Raw genomic sequence first — 14470 nt, forward strand, 5'->3', positions numbered from 1 at the left:
AACTGCACATCTCGTCCGTAGTGTAATGTTTTTGTATCTTACTTTGGTATATTTAACCTTGGAAAGAATCTTACAACCATAAGGAGCGTTTGAATAGATTAGAATAGAATAAATTACTCAAAGATCACTGAATTGCTCTTCAGGCATGTTTTTAATTAAGAAACATTATAACATAGTATAAAGCTCCAAAAAGTTCATTTAGTATAATACATAAATCACCACAGTTAAACACATATTCACAGTAAAAAATATGGTGCTGTAAATGTACAAAATAAAACGTACAATTAAGACCGTGAATGTTGTTGGAAAGTCCTTGTGGATGTGTTATTTTGTTGATGTTATGATTTCATTACAGATGTCTCTCACAGAGGACTCTGACGATACGGAGCTCTTCTTGTTCTTGGGCGTGTTTTTGGTCACCAGACGGATGTGGGTCATGAACAGATCAGCAGATGTGACCCCACACCACAGCTCATGGATGTAAAGGGAGGACAGGAACAGCCCAGCATCTAAAAAAAATACCAAAATGACTATATGATGATTTGAGAGTATATCATGTACATACTTTTTCATTTTCTGATAACACCTCATTTGATTTTAGTTTAGTAAAGAAAAACATATAATAAAGTTTTAGTTTAATTGTTGTCATGCCAATTGTTATTCCTATCCATTAATTATTATTATTAAAGCACTTACTTATGAATAATATGTTATGTTATTAAACAGTTATTAATTGATTATCTTAAATTGGCTATACCAATATGTTTTATCTCAAAACTGCTTTAATCAGGGTTCCTCTTTTTCATTGACAAAGGCTACGTTTATATGATGACGGTCTGAACAGAAGATGCAAAAGTGGCATCGTGTCTTAAACATGTACGTGACGTGAGCAGATCTGACCAGAGTTTTGCGTCTTGGGCAGGGTAGATGGAAACGCTACGGCGGAGTGTATTCAACTTTTCCACTCTGGAGGGTGGTTTCAGATTTTTGTGTTTTTAAGCCCCAAAAACACCATCACCGTCTAAACAAAAGACACTTCCAATAAAATATTTTGTCGTTTTTACCTGCAGGTGTTCTCATGTAAACAGGCCCAAAATTTCAAAACTTTTCCATGACTTTTTCATGACCTAAAGTGAATTTTCCATGACTTGATCATACTTTTAGTGCTAAATATGAAATGTTAACCCTTTCCACTCACCTTATGGTTTGGTTTTATAGTTTTTTAACATTCAAAATACCGTCAGGGCATTTATTGTCATCTCTATGAAACAAAAGGCGAATATGTTCAGAAATAATCATAATAGCCTAATGATAACTTAACAGAACGCTGTAGTTGCGTGAAAGAGATACTAAAATTCCATGACTTTTTCAATTTCCACGACTTTTCTAAGATTTCCATGACCGTGGGAACCTTGTTTAATTATGCCATATGTTAATTAAAGCACTTTTCAGATAGATACTTTTAATTGCCAAAGAGACAAGCTGATGACGACACCAGGCAAGATACAGGTCAGATCTGTTAGGAAAACGAACACCTGTAATTGAAATTAACAAGGAGATGGCATGTTTTCAACCAGAAAAGTTACACGGTGCACCTTTAATTATTATCAGCCAGTTTACTCATATGCTGCAAAGTAAGTCCGGTAGCTTTCAAAAGTTTCCCACCAGGACAGAAAGCTCCTTACCATCTCTGGACCGCTGAGTCTCCTCTTCTGGCAGACACGAGGACACTACCGCTTGGTGCATCGCTGGGAGCTGGCCTTGGCTTTCCAGCAAACACTTCATGATCTTAGTAAACAATTTCAAAACACCTATTTCTGCGTTAGAACTTTGAGACTCGAATACTTGGTGATACAGTCTGAGGAGATCTGCTTTTGACTGTGTATCAAGCATCAAACCATCGACTATCTGCGTGTGTCCAACTACTGCGGTTTCCAGCCAGTGCAAGAAGTCTTTGGTTATTTTCTGAGTATTTGAGCTCTCCAGAAGACTCCCCAGCAACCATTTAGTAAGCAACAGCGCTGTATCCGTGGTTAAAGCGCTGGGCTCCATTTTGTCTGCTGGTTGTGTTATTTGGCCTTGGGGAAGGGAAAACACGGGGGTCCAGTGACAGAGGACGGTGCACAGGGGCAGTGGGGTCTGGGTTGGGAGGGGGTGGTCCTCTGTTTTCTCTGGGATGGTCTCACAAGTTGGCAGATCCTTCTTTGGGCGAGACTGGGAGCCAAAAGCTTTAACGCGGGTTTTGTCTTTAGCTGTGCCTATGGAAAGAGAAGAGGAATTGTTGGGATTTAGGAAATGATTTTACAGACAGATGGTGCAGTGCGTTAAGAAATTTATCACACTTCGCACACACAGTTTATAGTCTAATATCAAAAATTCAAATCATAGCCATTGCATATCCATTTTTTGTGTGGGATTAAAGCACTGAACTTCCAGGCATTTTAATTTCAAAGTGCAATTTAGATCTTTGACAAGTTGGTGACCACAAGATCGTGCTCACAAGAGAAAAAAATCCTCTTGAGATTTTTTTTTTGTGTTTACATTTAGATTGGACAAAAACAGGTTAGATGTTGTTCAGTTACAACTATTACAGTTCCAAAAAGCAGTAGCCTACGAGAATGAAAACAAAACTATGAAATGAAATAAATAACAAAACTGTGAGGCCAAAATTAGAAACTGAACCAGAGTCCTGCACCGGGTCGTGTATCCGCGGGTTGCTGAAACGGGCAGGTTTTAACGTTCTTGAATTTTATGTGCGGGTAGTGATTACACACGGGCAGGTCAGGTGAATCTAATGAACAACGAACGTGAGAAAAATACTTGACGAGTGCCCAGGACGTCCTTTGCCCTGGAAACAAGTGCCATTTCCCGGTCTTTTCCTAAAACTATGGCAGACCAGGCTGAGAGTGTATTTATTACAAGAAACCATCAGCGGAGGTGATCGGCTCGACGACTGCGCTCCTGGTTTAGACCTGGTGTAGACCTGGTTTAGACCTGGTTTAGTCATGGTGATCGGCTTGACGGTTACAGCGTGTATATATTTATGTTATGTTAACAGGTCGGATTTAACTTTAATATAATCACGGGTTTAAGGGCGGGTGTGGTGCTGTACTGCGCGGGTGCGGATGGGTGTGGGTCTCCAAAAATGGACCCGTGCAGGATTCTCAACTGAACCATGAAATGTATATTATATTATTTAAAATTTATGTTTGAATCTCATCTTGTTTTGTTCTGGACTTGTTCTCATCTTGTGAAAATTTTGTCTCGTCCCATCCTTATTAATGACTATATATATAATGATCTTAACTGTGTTTTAGTAAAATGAGTGGTCCAACCTGTCATACGCACTTTAAATTAAGTGAAATGTGAACTGAACTGAGTTTACCGAATTGTTAGTCTATGTTTGTGTATCTGTCCCTATTCAAATAAACAATAAATAAATGATAAATAAAACAAAATTATAATAGGTCTACAGGACTCACTTGTCAGTAGTTTGAGTTGGTGTTTTTGGCACACACTGTGGATGTGGTTTAGGAGCAGGGGGTCACGGTGCAGTGAGGCCCAGCACAGGAGCAGGTTCAGAGCTTCAGAGGAGGACAGAGGCTCTGGGAGGAGGGTGAAGCGCTCTGCCTGTGCGCTCATGTCCAAGGAGGCCCGGTAATGTTTAAGCACAGAGCAGTAGGTCTGGAGGAACATGTGGAAGTGGCTGGCCTTCACACCCAACCTGAAAGATAACATATACACATTTATCAAAACTGTGGCCACTGTTTAAAAGTGATATATTTACAAAAAATGTTTCTTCATTTATAATTTTTTTTAAATAAAGTCAAGTTAAGTTTACAAATAAGAATGTATAGCACATATTTCTTTGGATTATGTTGGATATAAAAAATTTTAAAAATTACCTGAGCTAAAGAAAACATTTAGTTAATGTCATAATTCGTGCCAGTTTACCTGAGGTGTTTGGTGATGGTGGATGCCACGCAGACAAACTCGCAGGTGAGGTGGAGGGGCAAACACTTCACGGTCTTCGCTGGCTTCTCCTCAGGGGGCACAGACTTCAGCCTGTCCAGCTGTGCCTCCTTCTGCCCCAAGTTTGTCTGCCACAGGGCATGGACCAGCTCGATAATGGCACCCAGCAGCTGTTGGTCCAGTTTTCTGAAAAAGGTACAAGGCAAGTCTGTGCAGTTAATGGAGTTTTAATTGAGGTCAAATTAATTTCTAATGGACTTTTTAATTGAAAGGTCTGGAGAGAGTTGTCTGTAAAAGCCTGTGAACTGCAGCAGAGGGAAGACTTTGGAAGAAGAAATGTGACAATTTGTATCATTTTATATTTATTTCGTTTAGACAGAATAAAATCAAATATTTAAAAAAATGAGATTAACCAATATGACTCACCGTTTATCCAGTAGCTGTATGATCCAGCTGAGCAGTCCACAGCTTTTGGTGAGGTTATATGCGGCTTGTGTCACTTTGGCAGCGTGACATAACACCCGAAGGATCTGGGTCTTTTTTTAGAGCAGAAACAGCAGCAGATATTACAACAACATAGCAATTCAGTAAAATAAGTTTAGTAGTTGACTATATGTATTTTCTAACTAGGCAAGGTACAAATTTATTGACTAAAATCTGTTGAAATTAAGGACTTTAATGGTTAAACAAATACATTTCTTTTTTCTTTATGTACTGGTTCCTGAATAGTTAGTGTCCCAGATTCCAGATAGTTGTAAAAAAGATAATTCTGTCACAGATAGTAATCTCAAGACCAAACTGTTTAGCTTAGCTTTTGTATGAAAAGCACTCTATCTATAAATAAAGTTTGATTGATTGACTGAATTTAAATTTTATTTTATTTTTCATATTTTTTTGTGATTTATTATTTGAAATATTAAACATTGTCTTATTTGTAATATTGATAGGATTTGAAAAATTGCACTACAGTAAATGCAAAGTAGTGTTGGCAGGTTAAAATAGCCACTGATTATTATTCCAGTTGATTATTTCAGCTATACTTATGTGTATGTGCAGAAAGTCTTTGGTGAACTACTTGAAATGGTGTGTAAAAATACCTGCGTGGCATCATCACACAGGGGTGAGCTGCAAAAGCCCAGCAGACTCTGGAAGACTCCCTGTTGTTCACACAGTTCATAACAGAATCGATCACTTATGCCCTCCTCCAGGACACTCAGGATCCAGTCTCGCTCCAGTTTGTGCTGTTAAAAAAAAAAGCACCACGAGGCTTTTATCAGAAAACATAAACACAACTGAAGGTTTGTGCTCCTCTCTCCAGTGGTGGAAGGTAACCAAATACAAAAAATAAAAAATAATAATACTTATAAGTACAATTTTGGGTATTAACGAGGATAACGTTTTACTTTTACTTCACTACATTTGAGAGCAGATATCTGTACTTTCTACTCCAATACATTTTAGATCAGGACTGAAAAGTAAGAAGTACTGAAAAGACTGAGACTAACTAATTTTAGTTCACATCCCAACTTTGAGCTAATCAAATAACATAAAAACAGCTAGAGAAATTAAGAAATAATTTGAATCACTTAAAATCAGCTAAATTATTATTATTTATCAAAATTACTACTTTAATGTTCCAAAAATCTATGCAAAATACTTTTTACTCTTAAAGTAAAATTTTAAACAGGTACTTTAAATCTTTTACTTAAGTATATTTTTCATGTAATTCTTTTGCTTGAGTAATATTTTGTCCCTGCATCTGTACTTTTACTTAAGTAACAAAACAGAGTACTTCATCCACCACTGCCTCTCTCAGGGACAAACACACAACCTTCAGATCAGGAAACACCAACAGCTTATATAACCTTACCTCCAGGTCAAAGCCGTAAAAGAGTTTGAAAAACTCCGGGACCCTTCTGAAATCCAGACTTTGGTGAGACAACAGGAATCTATTTAAAACCATGTACATGTGGTCCTCTGCACAAACAGAAAGCAGGACAGAAAGATTAGACATTAAGAAAACTTTGCCAAAATGTAAATAAATAATCTTTGTTCTATATTTAAATAGATCTACACCAAAATAGATGCATATATGGGACAGATCTTTAGGCGATCTGTGTTGAGAAGTTGGCATAACTTTGAAAGAAAGTTATGCAAACAGTCTTGTAAAAGTTCTTTAAGTTTACATTTTGTGTTTTGATTCTCCAGCTCATTATAAAAATGCACAGATGGCCGATGTCCAAAAGCTTTTTTAAAAATTTAAAAAAACATTTTGTCAAAAAAGCCTTCATCAGATATTTTTCTTGCTTTTTTTTTTTATAACGTTGGTGTGTGTTTTCTGTTTCATTTGTCTCGAGCTCATTATATCAGAAAGCAGAATGAGCTCGTTACTCTGGGTTGGCAGGTCCTATGACTAAAACCACTTTTTAAATTAATCCAGAGCGACAACTCTGAGAGAACTCTGTGGTATTCATGTAGATGTAAGTAAATTTTGACTTAAAATAGGACAAACCAATGAAATTAATCAAAGTATTTTTTTTTTCTTTATCTAAAATAAAAAAGACAATGCTGCTATACTCGAAGTAAAAAAAAAAAAAAGTATTTGTTCTATAGGCAAGAATATTCCAAATTCAATCAAATCTACAATCTACTATCAACAGGGACTCAAAAAGTTACAGGTATTAACTTTAACTTACTCTTATCATTCCAATATAAACAGCCAACATTTCCATATTATTAAAAGTCTTATATTAAACTAAAATGATTGTTGTTATGTTTCTACTTCCTCAAAAACAGACATAGTAGTGTTTTGTTTCATTCACATGTTTTGAGTAATCCTTTATTATTAGACTGTCTGCATCTGAACAGAATGTTTTCAGTTTGAGAGAAGAACTAAACCTGAGAACCTAAATCTGCAGGGTTTGAGTGTTAAACATATGAAAGAAACAAAATGCAACTCCAGGTCTGTTTCTGATGATGTGAGGAAACAGAGTAATATGAGCCCTTTAAATCACATGTAGTGTTTGTATGGTTGGTTAGACACACACCTGGTTTGAGCATCTGCTGCAGGGCTTTGGAGACGTACGTGGTCAGGATGAACGGGAGCCTCTGATTCTGCTGCCGGACACTGTTCTTCAGGATGTCCACCAAATACAGCAGCTGTGTGAGACACGCATGAGACAACAACTTTGCACCAGTTTACAGACCAATTTATAACATTTATAGTTAATAAAGGCTATAAACTGTTAATAAAAAGTTTTGTGAATAGACCGATTATTTGATTTTTCTCTATTTCTCATGATATGGAAATAGGCTAAGCCAGAATTCTACTGTTAATATCTCTGTAATGAAACATCAAACACCAAAACTGAACCATTGCTGATAACTTATAATAGTACCATTTGTTATGACATACAATTCCAAGCATATGTAGTTTTAGATGGAAACAACTGCACCAATAAAATAAGGACGATAAATGAAGACTTCTTTTATTCTGATGCCAACCTGAGTATTGAGGTCATTGGGATATTATCACACTGACACAGACTGCACATCATATATACAATCTTAATTTTTACAGTAACCTTACTGTAATATTTTACAGTAGCAATACTGTCATTTTTATGGAAACTTTAATGTATATTTTAAAGTAGCACAACTGTAACTGTAGCTTGCATGCCATACCAGAACACCTCATTTTACAAGGCTTTCTGAAAAATAACTCAAGTTGCCTATCATAATGGACTTCCTTCGGTTCTGGCCCATTTATTGCTCGGGGGAGAGCCCAGGCCAGGCTACTGAGAGTTGGGAAGACTGCAGGTTGACCATAGGACTGGCACAGAGCTCCCTTTATTTACATACCTGTTTCTTTTCTCTGAAGCGAGCTCCCTCCAGGTGTTGGTAGAAGCAGGTGAGCACATGGTAGGCTCCGGCTCTCATTTTGGGGTCATAGCTGCTCAACGACATCACAGTGAAGCCCAGAGCGTGGCAGGACACAAACTTCAGGCAGTCCACCACAGACTCTATGAAAATGAATGAAAATATTGTAACAGTTTTTATTTGAGAGTCATATGTAAACAGGCAGGGAGATGTTACCTGGTCTCAAAATGGCACTAAAGAGAGGCAGGAGAAAGCGAGGGTCGTAAACATTCTGAGGGTCCTTCATGTCGTCTGTAGGGAAAAGTGGCTCCTCATTCTAAAAGAGGAAAAGAGTGTGTGAGCATCTGTACATTTTAAGTTTTGTATTATTGCTAAATTGTAGTTTATCTTTTTTGAAACTATTGCTGCATCAAATGTTTCCCCCACTTAGGTAAATACTTGTGACAAATGATAAGTTGTCATATGACCATCTTATATTACAGAATTTCTGTTTAAAAACGTAACTAAAATCAATTATTCTAACTAGGGTTGGACAGATAAGGATTTTTCTTTTTTAACTGATACTGATATCAGGGTTCCCACTCTTTTTCACTGACAAAATTTCGAAACTTATACCATGACCTTTTCATGACCTAAAGTGAATTTTCCATGACTTTACAGTACCCTACATGTGTAGAATTGATCAGACTTTTAGAACTAAATATGAAATGTTAACCCTTTCCCCTCTCCTCATGGTATGGTATTATAATTTTTTATCATTCAAAATCCTGTCAGTGCATTTATTGTCATCTCTTTTAAACAAAAGGTGCATACATTCAGAAATAATCATAATAGCCTAATGAGAACTTAACAGTAGTTGTGTGAAAGAAATACTAAAATTCCATTACTTTTCTAAAACTTTCATTAAATTTACAAAATTCCATGACTTTTCCAAACCTGAAAAATTATATTTCCAATTTCCATAACTTTTCCAGGATTTCCATGACCATGGGAACACTGTGATATCCAATATTTGGCCTGCTGTTGTGGGCAATAACCGATATTTGCTGATACCGATATTTAACATTAAAAATCCATTGGAAAAAAAAAAAAGTTGATTACGGCCAAGACTGATACCGGAACAGACATATCGCTCATTCCTGATTCTAACTAGCTTAAATAATTCTGTCAGTCACATCTTCTTTTACCCTGAACCAAATAAAACATTAAATAACAAGAAAACAAAGAAGCTGTTAGTGCAGACAAGGTTGCAGAAATCCAAATGGGCTGAAACATTTAGACATCCTTGCGCCCACCTGTGGTATGAGTTTGCGTTGTTGTGGAAAGTGGGCGATGGTCTGGAGCATGGAGTCAGGCCTGAGCAGGGCTAACAGCTCCTCTGTGCTCGTCTGCTTCCACAGGGACGAGCCCAGGGACTTCTTGGCCTTATGGTGCTCCACTGCAGCGGGTCCCCACACAAACGACCTGGAGACGTCAAGGACACATGAAAATATACTCCCTCCTCATTATCATCAGCACTATCTCAGAAATACTTTTGAATAAGATGAATAATAAATGAATAGGAATGTAACAATAACTGAAATATCGTAATATCGTATCATCAGAAGTCTCACAATAATATCGAGAGCTGTCACAATATGTCGAATTATAAGTTCCTTTGCTTAAATGCATTGTTCTTTAGTACGAAGCGCTAATAAACATTGGGAACTACATCTCCCATAATGAATTTCAGCACAGACGACATGACGAAACATGTTTCTTACTTGAATTCTTGAGATTCTGACAGTAATAATTCACACCAAAATCCTGTCAAGGCATTTTAAAAGCAAAAAAAGTGTCCTATCTAGCATTATATTTACCACTCCAAAATATCGTAATATCGTACCGTGAGATGCATATCTTGATAATAATGTACTGAGAGATCGTTACATCCCTATAAATTAATAGTATGTTTTTCCATTTATTTCATTAAGAAGAATAACCGAGACTCATAACAGAGACACATCCAAGATCACCATGTTTAAAAAAACTACTAAAAACTAAATCTTATCTCTTTAAAACCACCTTTCATTAACTTTTTCTGCTTCTTCTGTTTGTCCTTGTTTGTCTCTTCTTTAAATCTCTGAGTATCTTGAAAAGCACTAGACAAGTGTTATTTATTGTTGATATAATTTTGCAGTCATACACTGTGCAGCAAATCTCTTTAAACCTGTGATTCAGCAAGAGAATTTAAGATTATTATGATATTTAACATTCACTTACTGGAATTTCAAGAGGCTGATGTTGTTTCTTTCATATTCTTGTATAAGCAGCAGGAGCTTTTGATCTGCAAACACACACATGTAAAATTAATCAAAAACAAAAGAATATAAAAATGATAAAAGATTAGAGTTTGACTGAGTTTACCTAAGGTGCTGAGAGAGGCTCCGTAGGCTCCCAACAGCACCACGAAGTGATTCATGTTACAAACCGACGGACATCTCCTCACCAGACACAGCAGCAGAGATACAAGCGCTTCTGTAAACACACGACAGTTTGGTTTCTGTATTATTCTGTGTTGGGAATGGGAACATTTCTTTCAAACTTTCTTTCTCAGTTCATATCCTCTACTACTGTTGTACTCAAGACCGCACTAATCAAGACTAAGACCTGTCCAAGACCACGGCCCATCAAAACCTGTGTATCATTCGTTCATTCGTTTTTCAATATAAAACCAAAAATAAGAAAATGAAAAAAACAACAATTTTCTTCATAATTTGTCTCCAAAACCAAAATAAAAAAACGAATGATTAGTTTTATCAGTTTTCGTTTTTGTGTTTGTGACTTAAACTGTGATGTGGTACTATTGCGCCATATACGGACTGAACCAGGACTGAATCAGGACTAAACCGTTTTCAGTCCTGGTCTGGTCCCGGTCTCAGTCCTGGTCTTTTCCCGGTCTCAGTCCCGGCCTCAGTCCCGGTATGGTTCTGGTCTAAGTCCTGGGCTCAGTCCCAGTCTGGTTCTGGTCTAGTCCTGGTTCAGTCCTGGTTCAGTCCTGGTTCAGTCCTGGTTCAGTCCTGGTTCAGTCCGTATGCGGTGCAAAAGTCCGGCATTGCAGTTTAAGTCACGGAAAAGGGAAACGGCCGTTATCCATTTTTTCCATTTTTCATTTAAACACAAAACCGAAAACTGAAAAAAAACAAATCATTATTCGTTGTTTTTTTGTTTTCTTATTTTTGGTTTTATATTGAAAAACGAATGAACGAATGATACACAGGTTTTGATGACAGACAGATACTTTATTGATCCCGAGGGAAATTCAAATTTTGTTTCAATATTTCTACTGTGACCTTTGTCTGTGTCTCAGTCAAAGGTGTGTTTTTATGTATCTATGTTTTTTGTAATCTGTGTTTATTTTATTACCTTTTATAATTATTGTTGTGTACTGCACGTTGGTCCACTGTGTAGTTTTTAAAGTGCATTAAAAATAAAGTTGGATTGTATTATGAAAAGTACTGTACCTTTAGCCTGAGCCCCGGCCTGCTCCTGAGTAGAGTCCAGCATACAGGGCAGGAACAGGGAGTGGCTGGAGCTCATCATGTGGAGGGTGGATAAAGACAGCAGGTCTGTGCGAGTCTCCTCTCTGTACATCACCTCCACCAGGCTGGTGAGGGAGGCGAGGAAGGGTCCATGTTTGTATCGGTGTCTACAACACAGAGGGGTGTTTTAGTCACATTTTACAGCAGGATTATTTAAAGGACTTGATTTATGTTATAATGCTTCCTCTTCACAAACAGACCTGGAGTTGTGTTTTGTTTCATTCACACAAGTTTAACACACAAACCCTGCATATTTTTAAACTGTGCTCTTCTCTAATGTAGAAAACTCTCTGTTCCACCTTGTGATGTCACATGGAAATAGAATAGAATGGGCCAATGCGTTTTTAAACTCCATAAAGCTTCATCCATCCATTTTATTCCACTTATCTGGGGTCGGGTCCCGGGGCAGCAGACTAAGCAGGGACTCCCAGACTTCCTTCACCCCCGACACTTCCTCCAGCTCCTCCAGGGGGACCCCAAGGCGTTCCCAGGCCAGCCGAGAGACATAGTCCCTCCAACGTATTCTGGGTCTTCCCCAGGGCCTCCTCCCAGTGGGATCTGCCCAGAACACCTCCCGAGGGAGACATCTAGGAGGCAGCTCTACTCCGAGCTCTTTCCATGTGACCGAGCTCCTCACACTATCTCTAAAAGAGTGCCCAGCCACCCTGTGGAGGAAACTCATTACAACCGCTTGTATCTGTGATCTCGTCCTTTTGGTCGCTACCCAAAGTTCATGATCATAGGTGAGGGGAGGAAAATAGATTGACCAATAAATCGAGAGCATTGACTTTCGACACCACAACGGTCAGACGCTGCACTGATCCGCCGTCATTCTCACGCTCCATCCTCCCCTCACTCGTGAACAAGACCCCGGGATACTTGATCTCCTCCACTTGAGGCAGGGATTCTCCACTCACTAGAATCATTTGGATAATTTCAGCCCTGAAATTGACAATGTCTACTGGACAAAAGGTAAGTTAAAAAAACGCTTCATGACATCACAAGGTGGAACATAGAATTTTGAACTTTGGAGGTGTAGACAGACTAATAATGCAGGATTACTCAAACATGTGTGAATGAAACAGAACACAACACAACTCCAGGTATGTCTTTAATGACATGGCTAAATGCTCACAAGAGTCAATTCTGTGTAAAATAGGATATTTAAGAATATGACAAAGTTTTCCTTACTTGAGCCCAGTTTTGACAAAGCTGTTCCATTCAGATGCAGGGATGTCACTGGAACTCGTCTGTAGAAATGAGGAAATCAAGAAAGAAAAAGTTGAAGAGGGCATTCCGTATTATTCTGAATCAAATTACAGCATTAGGATTCAAAAACCAGGAAAACCAGGTTTTCAATCCTGGTTTAGTCTCGGTTCAGTCCTGGTTCAGTCTGTTAATTCAGTTCAGTTATGGATCAAACCATATAAAAACCCACCAGGAGTCCCTGCAGTGAGTCCAAAACTCTCTGCTCCTGCTGTGATCGTGAGGCGTCCGGGTCTTTAAGCTGACTGTACGCAGCTTTCAGACACACGAGGGCAGCAGAGAGCACAGACTTCCTCCAGCGCTCGCTCTCCTCTGGGCTCCCAACCAGCTTCTGTGATATAACATCAACCAAGCGCCACCTGGAGGACGACAAACGCAATTCAATCAACATCTTTTCAGACTTAAAAGCCTCAGTACAGATTTTTACAGTCTTAAAACACATGAAAAACAGATTGTGGTGGTCCAAAGTTATTCCTCACTAACCTATTGTAATCCAAGTAACTTAATTATTCACAGCAATGAGTTTATAAGCACGTTCCATAATTTTCAGAGGCCTGAGTGGTAACACTAACAACAAATGGCATGCTAACTGCTCACTTCCTGAGCCTCAGACAATAAAACACTTTATAACTTGGCGAAAAAAGTACATAGCGGACTTATTTTGACCTCAAGAGCTGCTTATACAACATATCTGTACTGGGATGAGACAAATTTTGCTCAAATACATGAGAAATAATCAGGTACAGGCTTTTAAAGTTTCATATTACCTTTCCAAATGGTCTGGAGTCTGTAGGGCAGTGGGGAGCTTGGTCCTGAGGTCTTTAATGTCTTTAGTATCGGCAGAGAGCTTGATCAAACTGCAAAGAGTTTCTACATAGTCTGCTTCAGAGGTTTCAGGGAGATTTTCAAGTACACGCTGGGACAATCCGGGCAGCAGGCCACGCTTCAGTGTCTTCAGGACTTGTTCTTGCACTACAAAAATGGAAAATAGAAAAAAGAATCATTATCAGAATTTCAGTCACTCAGAAAAATAGTAACGACGTACTGTGGATTTTTGTAATGTTTTGGACTTATAATCATAACTATTCTGGTCCGTTTAACAACGTTTAAATTACTGTGCATTATAGAAGCAAAATGAAGTCATTTCAATCAAACTACACTCCAAAAATAAACCTTAAAGCCACAGTATGTAACTTTCTTTCCAAAAAAGTATGTGGTTTTGTTATTGAACTGAGAAACTTCACAAAAAGATGAGACAGTACTATGAGCAGCTGAATTTTATAGAAAAATATTTTCACAATTTTACCATAGGCATTTTCTTTTTAATATGAAAAGTCTTCTAATATAACCTAATGCAGAGTTTTTAAATGTTTTTGAGCAACAGAAATCTCTGAACTCTTGGGGCTCAGAGCACACACAAAACAAATCTAAATTAAAGCGCCCTACGCCCTGTCGGGGCTCGGGCCTAATTAAAATGTTCATTTACATCAAAATTGCTTAAAAAAAACAAAACAAGAGTCTAGAATACTTTCAGACAAATAGCACCAGAATACAGATCTCCCACTGAACTGAGAAACTTGACAAAAAGATGAGACAGTATTATGTGAAAATATTTTTCTACAAAATTCAACATGTCAATTTTACCACAGGCATTTTCTTTTTAATATTTAAAGCCTATTAAAATAATCTAATGCAATTTTATTCAAATACATAGTGTTTTTAAATGTTTTTGAGCAGCTGAAATCTCTGAACTCTTCGGGGTTCAGAGGACA

At 37.9% G+C, this 14470-nt stretch overlaps 1 protein-coding gene across 1 annotated transcript in view; it reads right to left on the reverse strand.

Annotated features, from left to right (window-relative positions):
- Positions 1-132: 132 nt before the first annotated feature.
- urb1 (URB1 ribosome biogenesis homolog) overlaps positions 133-14470 on the reverse strand; it is a 33191-nt gene continuing 18853 nt past the window's right edge. Inside the window, exons 23-39 of the mRNA XM_055147797.1 lie at positions 13466-13670; positions 12871-13057; positions 12624-12682; positions 11355-11539; positions 10258-10368; positions 10114-10177; positions 9147-9315; positions 8068-8167; positions 7834-7994; positions 7020-7131; positions 5843-5949; positions 5070-5213; positions 4399-4508; positions 3955-4158; positions 3483-3724; positions 1686-2258; positions 133-509 (exon numbers count right to left, since the gene is read on the reverse strand). Of these exons, the coding sequence (XP_055003772.1) occupies positions 325-509; positions 1686-2258; positions 3483-3724; positions 3955-4158; positions 4399-4508; positions 5070-5213; positions 5843-5949; positions 7020-7131; positions 7834-7994; positions 8068-8167; positions 9147-9315; positions 10114-10177; positions 10258-10368; positions 11355-11539; positions 12624-12682; positions 12871-13057; positions 13466-13670 (2918 nt within the window). The 3' untranslated portion in view covers positions 133-324. The remainder of the gene's footprint in view (positions 510-1685; positions 2259-3482; positions 3725-3954; positions 4159-4398; positions 4509-5069; positions 5214-5842; positions 5950-7019; positions 7132-7833; positions 7995-8067; positions 8168-9146; positions 9316-10113; positions 10178-10257; positions 10369-11354; positions 11540-12623; positions 12683-12870; positions 13058-13465; positions 13671-14470) is intronic.

The sequence above is a fragment of the Boleophthalmus pectinirostris genome, unplaced genomic scaffold, assembly GCF_026225935.1.
Source record: "Boleophthalmus pectinirostris isolate CB_2022bp ecotype Guang Dong unplaced genomic scaffold, ASM2622593v1 HiC_scaffold_9, whole genome shotgun sequence".
NCBI classification, from domain to species: domain Eukaryota; kingdom Metazoa; phylum Chordata; class Actinopteri; order Gobiiformes; family Gobiidae; genus Boleophthalmus; species Boleophthalmus pectinirostris.